An 18,091-nucleotide genomic window follows, 5' to 3' on the forward strand; every position below is an offset into this window, starting at 1 on the left:
TGTTGGCAAAATGTGATTGTATAACAATTTCTAAACTATACTTACAAATAATAAATCTACCTCTTTTAAAAAAAGTCAAATTCCTAACCAATGTCCGGGCATTTAAGGCAAATTGGAAAAATTCCCAAAAGATACAGTATATGTTTCCCTTTGGGTATTTATCTAGGCATTTATTGGGCATTTTCCCAATTTGCCTTAAATACCCGGGCATTTGCCCATCTCTAGTCGTGCTGCGGGGCATTATTATGCGGGCGCTATTTCGTTTTTTATTGTGAATTAAAACGGGACAGCGATAGTTTATCGCGCGATAAAAACGTCGCGCGTGCTATGTTAGCTGGTTAGGATTGTCTGAAAGGTTCAATTACAAAACTAAAGTTTTTCGGTTTGGTTTCAGCTGGTTGACTGGTAGATGCCAAACGGCATTAAGTCCGTCTTCAGTACATTATTTTTGTGTAATAAAGTTTTAAATAAATAAATAAAGCTAGTCATGTCGGTGTACAATGAAAGACCAACTCAGCAGCTTTTTAATCTATAAAGAATACACGCGGAGGTGACTAACACACGTACTTATCTAATAACGTAAAGAGAATCAGGATAAAGTAGGTGTAAACTCAAATTATCCTCAAAAACGTGACCGAACGTCAAGTCAATTGCTTCATTCTCTATCAGATGATGTCAATCATGTTTTTATCTAATAATATTGAAAGCACAATGCTGACTCACCTTATATATGTATGTAACTACCTTTAGCCCGCATATCAAGTCGCGTACAAAATTCGCGCTTTTTACTACCCGAAGGAATTGAAAAAAGTAGTTTTGTTTGAACATTAAGCTGTAAAGATTACATTAAAATTGGCCGTGTGGTTAAGCCTTCAGAGCGTTACAGACAGACTACGTGGATTTTGCTTACATTTTCATTCGACAGTTCAAAAGTGGGACTTTCAAGAAAATAATTGAATTTTTTGAATTTCCCGTGCGAGCGCAATTCAATGCAAACGCTAGTTACAAGTCATTTACTTGTAACTAGCGTTTGCATATAGGTATAATTTAAATTCTTGTAATGTCACTTGTCATTTCATCTTTTAGTTTATGGACTAGTCGTTCAGGTACTTTTTTCTTGTAGGTTGTGCATGGTATGTTCTAATTCTTCCTCTTCTTCCTCCTGGCTTCCTTCCTCCTGGTTACAGCCTCACCTCTCTGAAGTGTAAACTCGGAGAGCGCTTTTTTAACCATGATCCAGGATCAGTTAGTCAAGTTTTTATACGAAGTGACTTCCATTTGACAACCTCAGTAGGGGAACCTTACCCGTATTGGATTAGTGTTACATGGTCAATTGTCGCATATGCAGGTTTCCTCACGATGTTTTCCTTTATCGTAAGAGCATTGGTAAGCACTCAAAATAATATTCATAACTAAGAAAAGGAGTCATTGGTACTTGGCCGAGGTAGGATTTGAACCTGTGTCCTCACACGCAATACTTGCGCATTTTAGCAGCTTAATCGCACGACCACAGACGCTTACATACATACATACATACATATGGTCACGTCTATATCCCTTGCTCACGCTTACAAAACGCTGTTTTTGTCATCGGGTATGTACGAGTATATGATCGTGGAATGTTTTAATTACATTACGATATGTCGTGCGCGGTTTTATGTAATTTGGATTAAATAATTATGGAAGAAAAGCAAGAAAAGCCGGTTGTGACGGCTTAGGCAAAGTCTACGAGGAATCCTAATGCAATTGTCTCGTTCTACTTGTTATTTAGCTGTTCAAGAATAGAATACTTATGAGCAAACGACAGGAGCAACCATATATAATACATATCACACAGTTTGTTTGTTTGTATACGCGAATCTCCGAAACAAATAGATGGCTTTTGCTAAAAGAATGTTGTAGATATAGCTATTTTACTGGGCTACTATATGAGTCTCCCAAGCGTACGAATTCGCAAGATACAGTTTAGTTGTCAATATTTATTGTACTTAGTGTTAATACAACTTATCAAGGTGTATAACATGTAAATTTATTTTGAGTGAATTATGAAAAGAAAAAAATATTTAACTTATATAAAATATATTTTTGAACGTGTGGGAAATCTCTCATCTGCGCTCAGCACGGGAGATGGTTCGATTGTGAGATTCGAACCAAACAAATCCTTATATGTCTAGGCGGCCATATAGGTTAATCTTCTATAATTAAGCGTTCTAGAGTTTTTAAACATTTTAACATAGTTTGGTTATCAAAAAATTAAAAAATGTAGGTGCTTATTTGAAATAACTATATGCATTTAGCAACGAAATCCTGTTCCCACCCAGACAGTTCTTTCGCATTATTGATTCAGTCAAACTCATAAACTGTACTAATATAAGGCCGTATGCAGGTGCATACTGACTTAACTAGATGCATTTGGCAACCGAATCCTGCCAAAAAAATTTTTCATCATATTAACACACCCACCCGGACAGTTTTTGTGCATTGTTGATTCAGTTAAACTCATAAACTGTACTAAAATCCATACTTAATGACGGATTTGTAACACTCCACTTAACACCGCGAGTATGCAGTTCGATACATTGTAACACGACTTGATATGTTAAAATTAATTAACTTGATTACATAATCTGTGCCTGTTAAAAAAATGTAACTTGTCTAGGTCTATTTTAAGGAGAATACATAAATACATTGTGGCAAAGCCAACATTCTCGACAAGACTTCATAATGAACGTTCAGCTTCAAGTAGCGACAGGTTGCTAGCCCATCGCCTTAAATAGAATCACAAGTTTTGAGAATATTATATGTAGGTATACGAGTATTATGTTATAATATTAAAACTTAATAGTTTAATTACCGTTTTGTTGCACCATGCAAGATAAAGGACAACAAATAATTACATAAGGAAAATATAATAGGGGTTATGGCACTGCAAACTTGCAATCTCTTCCAGGCTTGAAGGATAAAGAAACTTTATTATTAGACTAATACTAAATGACCAGCAAACAATTCGCCTACAAAAAGTTCACTTATAATTTCCCAAAAAGGATTTATTCTTCCTTCAAAATTCCACGCCTACAACCAAAGTAGCGATGGAAAAAGCTAGTTTTGAAATAATTGTATATTATACGTACTGAGATATGCAGAAGGAGACAGAGGCAGCTTTCTTTCCTTCGGTGGCGTGCTGTACACGAATGCGGGGTTGACACATCCCCTCGGTTGACTGGGAAAGGTCATGTCGCTTTCAGACCCTCTCCTAGTCCTTTGCTGTATCATCAAATCCGCCATAGACTTCGCGGACTCCGACTTGGCCATCCCCTTTAATTTCTTCTTCCCATCAGGAGAATGTATGTGCAGTAACGCAGCCGCTTTAGGCGGAATCTTCTCCGGCACGATCAGCTCCTTCGCCGACATACTTTTGTGCTTCTTATTCATAAACAAATCACTGAACTTAGTCTTCTCCACTTTTTTCGGCCGCTGCGGCTTCAAATTCAAATCTATATCACCACTCTTCCTCCTCTGCTTCACTGGTTCCAATTTCTTCCGCGCCATCGCCGGTGTCTTCGATTTGTAGGTCCCGTCTATTCCAGTATAAGCGACGTCGTAATCCTTTTCGGTGCTCCAAATCTGCGTACTGAATACGACGGAGTTCCGCTTAAGCTTCTCGAGATCATCTGGCTCGTCTTTGGATCGCCAGCGGTTGCCTATCATACGAAGGGACGCGCGGACGGATCGGGAGCGTCGCAGACCTCCTTGCTCCCTCTTGAATTTGTCGAGAAGGGTCTCCATAGCCCTGCGAGGGGTAGCGGGGCGCGGGGAGCGCTGGGCATTGCACGTTGAAGACTGCACGCACTCTATTCACTCGAACGATAGTGACGCGAGTCCGACGTTCGCCCGTTGCGGCGCCGGAGTGTCGAATGCTGGAAGGTAGGGCTTTGGTTTAGAGTGTTCAGACCTCAGGCTCGCAGTCTGGCCTCTGTTTGCGGCACGACCGTACGATAGCGTTCTCATTTGCACAATCGTTGATTTGATACGTTATCAGATATGTCTGTTTGGCGAGCGTGTCACAACGACTGAGATTTGTTTGTCGTGACGTAGGAGATTACAGTTTAAAGGACATGTTTGTCTACATTCAGTGGTTCCTGATATTTCGAGTACAAATTTGTATTTTCCCGTTCATTGCCGTTATTTTTTAGCAATTAGTAAGAGAGATGTTTTTAAAAGTTATTAATGAAATTTACGGTTTAAGGCGTTGACTAATCTCTGTCCTCGGATGTACCTACTATATTATTATTAGATGCATCTTGTGTATCATTCTCATATTACATACAATAAATTAGTGTATCAAAAGTAATTTTAAAACATCTTTATGTTGTAAAATCGACTACTGTAATGCTCCCATCCGTTGCTCCAACGATACGTTTAAAATTAAGTGTACTTCATTGTCTAAATAACTACCTAAACCAAATGTTTTTACAAGCTATTGTTATAAGCAATTAAAACCCTTATTTATAGCCAGTAAATCTATTTCGATAAAATGAAAGGCGAATAAACTAGGTCTACGAAATGATATTATTACTGCTATCAGAATAACTGTGTTCTTAGTGCCGGCCCAAGGCGAGTTACAAGATTGAGAAAGCTGTAGATAAGCACCCTTTTGCATGTTCGTAAATGTTTAAACTAATGTTTTGTTATTTCTTCATTTAAAGTAAATTGTGTTATGAATTTTTACGTCAAAGACAACTCCTAAATAAAAATAATGTAAAAATTAAAAAGAAAAGAAATAATATACATACTATAAAAAGGTACTTTTGGTGCAATTTAACGTTATTCATTTTCTCCTTCTTCTTCCATTAAGACGTGTATTTATTTCATTTCACACCCAAAAGCTATTATAACAAAAAATATACCAATTTATAATGACCAGAATCTTATTTTAAGAAAAACTTAATACAAAGTTATTTACTGGCGCCCTCTAAGAATTTGCGCCTGTCGACCCTCAGATAGGGCCGTCCCCGTTATCAGTTATCGCAGACTCATCTCGAGCCTCGAGATGGGTGAACTTTACGTGATTTACGATACGAGAAATGATTGATCATTCAGGGAATTCTGTATACATTATTCACGTGGTTTCGTGATCGCAATTTTCGGGCCGAGATTGGCCACCTATGTCACAATAATCATTACGTTTGTATTTGGAGTGTTTACTTTTTTTCACTATTTTTTTTTTATTGCATTCGATGATAACGATTGTATCGTAAGTTTGCCATATTTCAATGTAGTAGTTATGATTTAAAAAAAAGGTAATGACTTATGCATATACTTGGTAATGACTTATGTATATATACTTTGTTGCAGTTTTATATGTTTCTCAAGAATATACCTAAATTGTTGAATCTAACCGTGACGATGCAACTACTACTATGGATGGACTACAGCCAGGTGGAAGAAGACTGCTGTGTTAAATGTGTATTAATTCGTCTTCTCAATTATATTTATTTAAGAAATAACTAAAAGTCCAAAGTGCGATGAATGATGTAAACAATTCTTTGACTGAAACTAAGCAGAAATTAAACCGAAAAAAATCTTTTAACAAATAACTCTCATGGAATATTTGCGCATACTTATATCAGTCATATTGCATTGTTCTGGGATTTTTTTTTCAAATGTTTAAAACAATACTTACGTATATTTTTCTTACAGTTTGGAACAAATGTTATTTGTACCGATTTTATCACCGTGACAATGGAAATTTTGCTAATCTATTGAACCTTATTGTATGATGTTTTGATGATAAGTTAAAACGTCCTTCCATCCATCCTTACGAAAAATATCCAAAATACCTTCAAAGTCAAAGATGAAAGGGTTGTGACTATCAACTTGAGAGTATACGAGTACTGCAATATTTTTTCAATTCCTTAGAATATAAATAAATTTACTAATATAAAATTATCTGTATGACATAATCGTGACGAATAGGTATTCCCAATCTTATCCCAACTTATTACAAATATGAAAGTGTGTTTGTAATCTCTTTTTACGCTTTATCTTTTAAGAGTCGCCTGTATAGCGGAAATTCCATCGTAGTTTCGCTTTATGTATTTTACTAAGTATAAGTAAAACATTTATGTATATATATAGATAGTTATTCCGTCTGTACATACATAAGTTTAGCACGCCTCTTTCCCAGAGGTTGCCAGAGATTTCAACTTGCCGTGATCCTTGCATACATATTTCGCTTCATTCACATTTGGCAATCTTTCACTTACTATTATTTTATTATTATCATTTAAACATAAAAATATTGTATATAAAAAATATCGTTATAAAATCACGTTACATCGACGCGGAACGCGGTCTGTTCATCGTTTATCAAACAAAACAAAAACTTTTATCCAATTTTCTGGACGGAGAGTAATATCGGATGCGATTTTATACCATTCATAACATTTCAGGGATTCGCAACAAAATACCCAATGGTTTTTATTTAAGCAGGCTTCGTATCTCCAATTTTCACCCTCAACAAGAATAATACATACATACATAAAATCACGCCTCTTTCCCGGAGGGGTAGGCAGAGACTACCTCTTTCCACTTGCCACGATCTCTGCATACTTCTTTCGCTTCGTCCACATTCATAACTCTCTTCATACAAGCTCGGCGGTTTCGGGTACTTTTGACCTGACCCTTTACCAGGACGTCCTTAATTTGATCAAGATACGTTCGTCTAGGTCTTCCCACTCCGACCTTTCCCTCCACACTCTCCTTGTATATCTGCTTAGTCAACCTGCTTTCATTCATCCTCTCCACATGACCGAACCATCTTAACATACCCTTTTCTATTCCTGTAACTACATCTTCTTTCACATCACAACATTCCCTTATCACGCTGTTCCTTATCCTGTCACTCAATTTCACACCCATCATACTCCTTAACGCTCTCATTTCCACTGCATTTATTCTGCTTTCATGCTTCTTTTGCCATACCCAACTTTCACTCCCATACATTAATGTCGGGACCAACACGCCCCTGTGCACAGCCAGTCGAGCCTTTTTGGATAGTTTCTGACTGCTCATAAAGGCATGCAAAGCTCCATTCACCATGTTCCCCGCGTTCACTCTCCTTTCAATATCACTATCATACTTGCCATCTGATGTAAACTTTGATCCTAGATATACAAACTCTTTCACTTGCTCCACTTTTTCTCCTCCAATCAAAATATTACATGCTGTCATTTCTTTCTCCATTTCAAAAACCAGTGTTTTAGTTTTACTTACGTTCACTTTCATTCCTTTCTCTTTTAAAGCTTCATGCATACAGTTTACCATCTCCTGTAACTCCTCCGCTGATGACGCCAGTATAACCTGATCGTCGGCATAGAGCAGACATTTGACGAGTAACTCATTCATCCTTAATCCACTTTTAGACTCTTTCAAATCTGTCAAACAGCTATCCATAAATAGGTTGAACAGCCACGGTGACGCAACACATCCTTGCCTAACGCCTTTCTCAATCTTAAACCACTCAGTGTGCGCTCCGTTTATCCTGACACAAGCACTCGAATCCTCATATAAGGATTTCAGTGCTCGTATTAAGAGACTGCTCACCCCATGCATAGAAAGTGCTGACCACAATTCATTCCTCTCAACTCTGTCATAGGCCTTTTCCAGATCTACGAATGTGCAATAGACTTTTTGACTCTTGGCCAAAAACTTTTCGGCTATGCACCGCAAGGAAAAGACCTGATCAGTACATCCCATTCCCTTTCGAAATCCCGCTTGAGCATCCCATATTTTGTCATCAGTTTCATTCCTGACTCTATTAATCAATACCTTAGCATACAATTTGCCGACGACGCTAAGCAGGCTTATACCACGATAATTTTTGCAGTCCAGCTGTGACCCTTTTCCTTTGTAAAGTGGCACGATAACAGCCTTACACCAATCTTTTGGTACTCGGCCGCTTCTCCAACACAAATTGAAAAGGCAGTACAACTGACTAGCTACTACGCCTTTTCCTGCTTTAAGCATCTCGACCGACACTCTATCACACCCAGCAGCCTTTCCCGCTTTCATACTCTTAAGTGCTTCCACAATTTCGAACATTTCAATTTCGCCTTCCATCTCATTCTCTTTTTCTTCGCTATAGCAGAAATCTTTCTTATTTCCTTCCTTTTTTTCAAATAAACTTTCAAAATAGTCCTTCCATATCTTTAGTACACATTCTTCTCCTTTCACAACGCTACCATCCTGGCATCTGATCCTAGTCAGCTCTCTGGTTATAGTATTTCCTCGGGCTGACCTTACGGATTTCCAGAATACTTTCAGATTTGACTGAAAGTCTTCTGATAGCCTTTTATCAAAATCCTTTTTATACTCTTCTTTCTTTCTAATCACAGCTTTCTTAACCAAATCTTTCATTTTCTTATATTCCTTACGTGCTTCATTCACATCTTCATCTATAACCTCTTGCATTCTTAAGTTAGCTTTTGCTGCTAACAAATCCAGCCATGCTTTCTTCTTTAATCGCACAAGTTCTTGCACATCTTTACTCATCCACGCATTTTTGTGATTTTTTCCTTTCCTTCTTCTACTTACACCACACACTTCAACAGCTACTTTCACAATTCTTTCTTTAAATTCCTTCCATCCATCTTCAATATCGCTCATTTCCTCTAAATCTTCAAATTCATCCTTCAGTCTATTAATATACTTCTTACCTACATCCATATCTTGCAAATTTTCTACTTTTACTCTTTCCAAAGCGCTGGTTTGCTCCCTTACCCTGTTCCGCCAGCGATTGAAGATACCCCTTATCCGGGATATCACCAGTAAATGGTCCGAGTCAATGCCAGCACCGCGATATGCACGGGTATCCAGCACTTTGTTCTTCAATCTTTCATCTACAATCACAAAGTCTATCATACTTTTTAAAATACCTTCCACTCTTGTGTAGGTGTGGATCTCTTTATGTTGAAACATTGAGTTCGACACAAAAAGATCCCACTCTAGACAAATTTCTAATACACTTCTTCCATTATCATTCACCTTTTCGTCACCAAACGCACCAAGCACCTTTTCATATCCATCACGCTTTACACCCACCCATCCATTAAAATCACCTAACATAATAATCTTCTCATTTGGCTTGGTAACTTTCAATACTTCTCTTACACTATTCCAGAACTCCTCGTTTTCGCTTTTTGCTGATGTTGTACCCCTCGAACCCACATCCCAAGGTGCATAAACACCTAGAACGAAGATCCGAGTGATTCCAACTTTCAGCCTAATCCATAGAAGACGAGGGCTGACACACTCATACTCATTCACGCACTCAGCCATTCGTGCAGAAAGAATTAGACCGACCCCTTGACAGCCTCGGCTGGTACTGGAAATTCCAGACCAATACGCCGTGTAAGGGCCGTGCTGCGTCGCGTCGCATCCTTTCCGCTTCGTTTCATTCACGCACAACACATCCAAACGTCTTTCATCCATCATCTGGCATACTTCCTCAATCTTATCCTTCATTCCTCCTCTTACATTCATCGTCGCAAAGCGGCTTTCAGCAGACCGCATACCGCTCCCGCCGGGAACGAGACGTGATGGGGTGCGGACACCATCGCCGCCATCTAGGTGCTCTTTCAAAAAATTTGCATCCATGCGATTCCCACGAGACGCTAGGGAAAAATTTTGTCCGCCCCAGCAGAGCCCCGCATGCCAGGGTAAGGCTAGCCATTACCTGGGGGTCGCCCAACCCCATGGCGGAAGTGGCACGCTCGAGACTAGGCTCGCCCCTAGCCATGCAACAAGAATAATTCTGCATATAATTTGATGTAGTAATAGTTTATCCCTTATCCTTACCTTATTATAGATGGAGCCAACAGTCTCGAAAAGAAGGAAGGCCACATTCAGCTCAATGGCTTGATAGAATTGAGATTAAGATAGTGACAAGCTGCTAGCCATTCTTTAAAAGAGTAACATTATTTAGATTTATCTTAATAAAGTGGATTAGAGACGTAGGTACTATTTCTATACACTGATCTACCGAATTTTCATGATAACGTGTCCAATTTCCTTTACGTTCGCATTCGCTGGCAGTTGAAATCCTGTCTCCGACGTGATAGCTTCGCATACGAGGTTCTCAAAAGGATTTAACTAACACTAAACTACGTGATGGATTTCACGCTTTTCCAGTCCATCTAGTTTTCATGAAGTTTTGTGCAAGATCGTTGTATAGTAGTAGGTTTTGGATTTACCCCTGTTTAGCTGTCTTGGGAATATCAGAATAGTCGTTAATGAGATAAATGTAATTGTGGCAGTTTCCTTTTTAAACTGAAGATTATTCATTGATCTCTTAAAAAATCATGCTATTGATCCTATTAATAGTCCAAATAGTTTTCATTCCCAATAAATATGTAATGTTTAGTTGAAATAATTGTGCGATAAGTTATTGATGTAACTGAAGAATTGTTCGATATTATGTGATGCCAAAAAAATTAACTTCCCTCCTGACGATATACAAAACATTCCACGTTTATTATTTCATTTAGGTATATATTTTTAAGAGATATAAGTATAAGTAGTATTTGTTTCACCGAAATGCTAAAACAGAATGTTCGTCACAATTTGGTAACGAAATAGCGTTTAAATACTTAAAAAGGGTCCAGAAACCGGATAACTTGAAACAAAAGAACACTAAAGCAAAAAAGTGGTCAGAACACAAAACGTCTGCGATATATTTATCTACCTAGCTATCTCCCGGGAATTCCGTAATTTCATAGATAAAACATACCCATTTACTCAGCCTCATTCACAATTCAGTATTCCCGAAACACGAGCCGCATTCACATTGCGGCAGGTAGCAGGTGCTTGGTTGTGGGTTGTGACGTTAAGTGGGACCCTTTTGTACTGTTTTTTGTTCCGCTACGACTCACCCTTATAATTCGCCTCGTCGTCGGCCGTTTTTGGTGTCCCTCCTATGATATCATCCTCATATACTTGTATTTTAGACCTACAATTTCTATTCCGGTGCTGCTGTTTAGAACTTTAAACAATGACACGATTGTTTTTGGATCCTAACTGCTTTTAATCTGTCTGGGAGTCCCAGATTATGTCTTTACTATGAACCCTGTCATTAACCTATGTAAAGCAGTTTTGATTGCGATGTATTTAACATAAAGCAATTGTACACAAAAATTATTGTCTTCAGTCATTGCGGCCGACAATTTAACTGTATTATTTTTGACTGCAGCACATATAACGTAAAATTGCTATCGTATTTTGTATTTTATTGCATTATTTCTCAATTTTGTACATTGATAATTTGTTCTACGACTAATGTGTTTAAGAGCATTGTGAATGCTCTTATTATCCGATTAGATAATACAATTGAAAATCAGAGATTTTAAGTCAACTCCAAATCAATCTTTAAAAGTGCCTGCCAAAAGAAATCTTTTCAATCAATTTGGTTGAAACCGCAAATCGAAAATTGCTTTAAAGACAAATTTGCCCTCAACGTCGACAGAGGCTAATTTCTTGCCACAATTCGCTCTTTGGTATTCAAATGAGGAATTTGTTAGTCCAATATGTACTGAAACGAAACTCGAAGTGCCATTAACATGGTAATATCTACCGATGACCGATCGGCTGTCCTACTTCTAGAAACTAGAACAATGGGGCTTGAAAATGAATGACAAGTTTTAAATATAATGGATTTTTAAGAACTTTGCTTTGTAGAACAAAGAATTATTATGGGTAAGGAAGATTTGGACATATTAAGGTTTGTTCTTAATCTACGTGTAATCAAATCCTATAGTTATACATAGTGGACCTTCTCATTATTTAGTAGTTGGTTTTTATTGTTGGTTTATCGTTAGTTATTAATTAGATGAATTACCCGGATCATATCTTTCGTGATCATACCTTTTTAGTTATTTACTTAATTGTGCTATGTAGATCCCAGGTTTCACTGTCCTGGAATTGGCTATGTGTATGTCTTCATATAAGATATATATTTAATTTCATAGTTTACCTATTCCCAACATAATTTTATTTTATTACTTTAACTTTTCGCTGCTATTCTTTGATTGGTCACAATTTTTGATCTCAGTTACTTTAAAAACATTCAAAAGAATTTTGAAGGTCTAGTCTAGTTTAGTTTTTAATTTATCCAAATTTAGGTCCAAGGTCTTCTTGTCATCCTTTTTGCTCTAGGTCTAGGTATTCAAAGCTATCAGCCCTCACGCCTCAGTGGTTCCTAGGCCTTCACCGTTATTGTGTTTAGTATCCCTATGTTCATCTAATTTCATATAATTTAGTTAGGTACCTTGTTTAATAAAATTCCGTAACAACTGCGTCGATGTAGTTCAAGTATAAATTTAAGTTTTAGGAAGATTCCAATCTAAAGTTGACATTGCTATAAGTAGTTTTAAGTTATACCTACCTAAGTAATGATAATAAGATAATTTTTCATGATTAGTGCCAGTAAGATAATGTAGTCTTTTTTAAGTTTAATGTAACTTAATGCAGATTCAAATACTTTATAAGATAAAAGGACTCCCAAATTATCTCAAATTATATTCTGAAACTTATTCAAAATGTTAACGAATTTTATTATGAAAAATATTCCCTTAATTTCGTATGAATATAATGAATAACACTGATTTGATTTATAACCGACAAATTAGACCGATCGGAACGAATTGCCATAAACAGACGAGGTCTTAAATCAAAGGCCAGACTACGGCTAGTTGGGTTTCATTGCAACGAGTTACTGAGGGTCAAACAACTCACGGAATGCATCACAAGCCACATTTAATATAAATTCTATATAACACTCATCACAAAATTATAAATCACCTTATTCTGAACACGATATACTCATTACTTCCAAAATAACCACACTTTCACTGATTCCATGTTTAAGTTCTTAAACCACGTGTGATATTAAACAGAATAATTAATAATAATTCGATCGATGTTAATGCACTAGTCCATTCCATTGATGGAAATTAATAAATCGTTAGCAATTCAATCGTTTATTCAACGACGGTTCAAAACATAACTAACGTAACGATAGAAGGGAGCGTAAACAATCGTTTTGGTGTGAAGTTGGCTACGTTTGTATGCTGCCAACTTATTTAAAATTTATAGACCAGTGCTGCCAACATGGCGGTAACAAGCGGCAACTTCAGGGCGTTCCATAGACGTCATAACGTCAACGGCCTTTCATGAATGAACCTTACAGAGGAGTCACAAACTTGTTTTCGCGCATCTGGTGCGCTTGCGCAAGTTATAGGATTTCTGTTACGATTATGATGTAATGATACACCGTAATTTATGGCTTTTATGTAATCTACATTTGACCAATTAGAATGATTAATGAGTGAAGATATGAATTTTTAGAAGATTTCTAAACATACAGCTATCTATCAAATAATGTTTCCGTTTGACCCATGAATAAAATTTCGCAAATCTAGAAACCTGATTTATATTAATGAATTGTTTTTAGTCACACTTTTTTTTCTACTCTCTAGATACCACGGGCAAAAGAAGATTTCATAACATTGACTAAGGACGCTAAATTCGTAATATACTTGAAAGCGGCAGATCTTACAAAAACGTCCATATAAAATTATCTCCAATACAAAGATAAATGATATACGATTCAATGCGTAATTATAGAACTATTCATATTAAAAAACTTTATCAACAAACTTTTTCCGGTCGGTTGCGGTTCAGTAGTACAAATAGTGAAAGCGCTGGGAACGCATTACTTACGAAACAATAGTTGATTAATACGATTATGTGATTCCAAACAATATGCAAAAAATGCCCAGAGCACGGCGGAAAACTGCGCGGAAATTACTTACGCAGACAATAGTGATATTGGAGGCTGAACAAATGTTATCACCATGTACATACAGGTTTTATAGGAAGATGAACAATTTATGTTCAATTGCTTAAAAAAACGAAATGTGGATGATGCGGAAAAAGTATTTATGCAGGAACCGAGACAAGTGGAAAGATGTAGTCTCTGCCTATCCCTCCGGGAAAGAGGCCTGATTTAATGTGTACTTACCTTCTTATGTATAAATGTTGAAATAAAAATATAGTGCGAGTTAGTTAGGTACTTTGCTTCCCCTGCGGAAAGTCAATTAATACTTATAAATAAATTCAATATTTTTTATTCATTATTTTGGGATACTTCATATCAATTAATAATGGTCATATTTTTTGGTTTCACAACATTGTTTCACTTGAGATAAACTTGGGGTTACATACGTTCATAAATATAGTTACGTCTATATCCCTTGCCGGGTAGACAGAACCAACAGTCTTGAAAAGACTGATAGGCCACGTTCAGCTTTTTGGCTTAATTGATGTATTCGAAATAAAAATAAATAAATATACGAAGCGGCAATTTAAAAACAATTGATGTACAGAGTGTACTAAATTAAATGTGTCTTTGAGTCTTGTAATAAATGCCTAAACATTCTATAAGGCATTAAAGCATTTTATGTGTCTATGACAGAAATAAACGGAGGCTCACTGAAACAATTAAATAAAAGATCGAACCATAGACACAATAAAGTCTTCACTTCAAGAATGTGGTGCATAAAAAAAAAAGATAAACAGCATTCATACTATTTCCTTTGACAAAAGCGTAGAGGAAGCGCAAAAAGGGTTTTATTAAAATACTCGCTGTGCCCAGACCCTTTGCATTCATTGAGTGCCTTCCGTGAGAGGAAATCTTGATTATAATAAAATCTGGATCATTTCCGTTTGAATATAGAGTTACAGGGAACCTTCCAATAGGATTACGAGAATGGGGGTCCGACCAAAAAATAGGTCAAATAGGGAGTACTAATAAAAAATAATGATCGGAAATGACTGTTTTCGTATAAGTCAACTTTTATACCTTCTTTTGCTTTTTATTATAACTTCTTCTTTGGCTGTTATACCTAAGCGTCAATTGTTTTTACCCTATTTATTAGAGTTTGGTCATGCCCGTTTGTCGGTCCAATGCTACAGCATTGTTATTCGTAATTTGGAAGGTAACTAACTACCTAGTTACCAAAAAAACTTAAAAAAACTCTGATTCAGTACCTACTGAATCAAAGTCTTTTAAAGTTTTTTTTATGAGACGGGGGTAATTTTGAAGTAAGAGGAGAGTTTGAGGTAATAACAGGTACCAGGTAACAAAAGGTACATGATACATATCTGAAAAATGTCCGATTATTTGTTATAGAAAACTTAATGTTGTCTTGTGCCGTGTGGTTCCTAGCACTTTATAATAGGACCACTCCATAACTTTCCCATGGATTTCGTAAAAAACGACTAAGGGAAAGGCTTAAAAAGGATACTTAGGTTTCTTCTTGTAAGTGTGGGCTAGCGACCTGTCACTATTTGAATCTCAATTCCATGATTAAGTCATGCATCTGAACGTGGCCTTTCAGTTTCATTAAGACCCAGGGCTCTATCTATCCCGCAACAGATATAGACGTGACTATATGTATGTGTCTTTATAAAACTTGTTATATGTATGTATGTTCGTCGTAGGCTTTATATGTATGTTCTTTATATATGTACATATGCATATATAAAGAACAAAAGATTTCAAATGTTTATCACCTGAACAAAATTCGGGCATAAACTGTTATCTCTACGTAAGATTTGCTTGTAAAAGTCTGATTTTATCTGTTACAGACGTGTCGGCAATTTGATAACACCTGTAATTAATGATGGAAGTGCGAGAATTATTTATTTCTATAGGCAGATTCCGTACAAAAATACAATTCAGTTGGATGTCGCGGGTTTACCGGAAGAAATTTAAGTTCTTCTTGTCTTCTTAATAAATAATTATTCTTAATAATGGCTTAACTAAGCAGAAAATAAAGTAATTGCTAAAATAAATCTAAATAAAACAAATTGAAGAAAATTTCATTCAAATTCATTTAAAATATTCTAAATATTAAATTATTAAATAATAATAAATTATTTAATTTAAAAATAATGCTTTTAAAATGCGCTGCCTTTTTGATTATGGATTTCCCTTTTTATTTTGGCTGACTGGAAGAAATCCCGATTGGGATAAGTCCGCCATTGTACATATTCTTCTTTATCCACTGACTGTTCTATTTTTGTTATATTTATTTTTATGTGCAATAAAGAGTTTACAAACAAACAATTATTTTTTAATCTAAATAACAGGTTTCCTTGTTACTATCAAATACGGTACCCTAAAAAATCTCTTCGGTATCTTTTTAACCATGTAATTTCACACCATGACGTCTGTAGTTTTTTTTTAACAATATGTTATTAGGTATGTAATATTACCATTATTTATGGAGTGTTAAGTAAATTCTTGGTACTTGAGATTCTTCCTATAAGCGATGGGCTAGCAACCCGTCACTATTTGTATCTCAATCCTTTCATTTTTTTGATGATCGTTGACTCTATCAACCTCGTAAGGAATAAATATGTGGGTATATGTATGCACGCATAGGTGATAAGTTTCTTACGTCTAGCCTTTTTCCGTCCGTTGAATAAAGAACCTTCTTTTTTGAAGCCGGTTCAAAATAGTACAAGATGGGCAGCAATTCGACACACATATTTTGTGAATAAGACATTATTCACACCGTACTAATGAGATTCCGGGTAACGAAGCGACACCGTGTGACACCGTGCGGGGTTGCCACTTCAAATTGCTTCAAATGAACCGAAGCCAAATGCAATTAGTTGCTTCGCCGTCGCTCCAAGTGTATGTAATGAAAATTCTGTATGCTATATTGTTATAAGTTCTTATAAAATTTGTTGGCTACAGTTAGAATTAATACATACATAATATAATCAGGTGTATATCCTTTCCGGGGAAGACAGAGCCAACAGTCTTGACAAGACTGATAGGCCTCGTTCAGCTGTTTGGCTTTTTGATAGAATTGAGATTCTAATAGTGACTCACATAAATATAATCACATTGTTTCCTTCTTTTCTTATTCTTCTCTTCTTCCCTTGCAGTGTAGACAGAGTCTCTAAAAGAGTGAAAAGTCACGTCCAGCTGTTTGGAATGATGGATTTGAGATTTAAATAATGAAAGGTTGCTAGCCGCCTACATAGTATAAAACAAAGTCGCTATTTTAGTCTGTTTGTCTGTATGCTTAAATCTTTAAAATTACGCAACGGATTTTGATGCGGTTTTTTGTCACAGGTAGAGTGATTCAAGAGGAAGGTTTTTATGTATAATAACATTTATAATTTTGCACCCGTGCGCAGCCGGGGCGGGTCGCTAGTCAATAATATAATAAAATAATCAAGTCAAGTTAATTAAGGTTACTCAGGTTACCCATGTGTGTGAAATTAGTATATAAAATGATGATAAGGAATTGATAATTTTAATCTTAAATACACATTGACTAGAGAGACCTAGGTTTATTCACCAAAATTGGGGCCAGCGGGTAAAAATGTTACCCTTTGATTAAACCATGGACCAGCAGTTCGGTTCGACAAAATGAATTTTCATACTCGAAAATTCATTTTGTCGAAAACGCTGCAGGCATTGTTAAATCACAATACAATATCCCGAATAAATTACAATTCTATTCTTGCTTTTGTACCTATATTAAATGTTAAATCTTTTCAGTTAGAAAGCAATTTTGGTTTCAGAGCATAGAAATCGGAATAAAATCGGACAATATGAGAGGTGTACACAATGGTAATTGCACATTTTTATGAGCCCTTTCCACATCTGTGTTTTTCGATTAATTTTTAAGGAAATATAGACATATTCAGTACCTTTTACCTTATGTTCAGATGTTAATACATACATAAAATCACTTGCCACGGTCCCTGCATACTTCTTTCGCATCATACACATTCATAACTCTCTGCATGCAAGCCTGTTAACCCCATTGTGATAGACAGAGCCAGAAGTCACGAAAAGACTGAAGATCTGATACTTTTGCAAATAATTATGAGAAAAATATAAAGCGGGTAACAGTGCAATTGGTACGTACTCGTTCATATATATATTATAATTACTTCTATATCGCTTACCGCGGAGAAAGAGCTAACAGTCTTGAAAAGACTGAAAGGC

At 36.3% G+C, this 18,091-nt stretch overlaps 1 protein-coding gene across 1 annotated transcript in view; it reads right to left on the reverse strand.

Moving 5' to 3' along the window:
• Positions 1 to 4,085, reverse strand: part of LOC106142635 (ankyrin repeat and fibronectin type-III domain-containing protein 1) — a 31,572-nt gene extending 27,487 nt beyond the window's left edge. Inside the window, exon 1 of the mRNA XM_013344473.2 lies at positions 3,132 to 4,085. Within this exon, the coding sequence (XP_013199927.2) occupies positions 3,132 to 3,786 (655 nt within the window). The 5' untranslated portion in view covers positions 3,787 to 4,085. The remainder of the gene's footprint in view (positions 1 to 3,131) is intronic.
• Between the last annotated feature and the right edge of the window lie 14,006 nt (positions 4,086 to 18,091).

Source organism: Amyelois transitella, chromosome 12 (assembly GCF_032362555.1).
Source record: "Amyelois transitella isolate CPQ chromosome 12, ilAmyTran1.1, whole genome shotgun sequence".
Taxonomy (NCBI): domain Eukaryota; kingdom Metazoa; phylum Arthropoda; class Insecta; order Lepidoptera; family Pyralidae; genus Amyelois; species Amyelois transitella.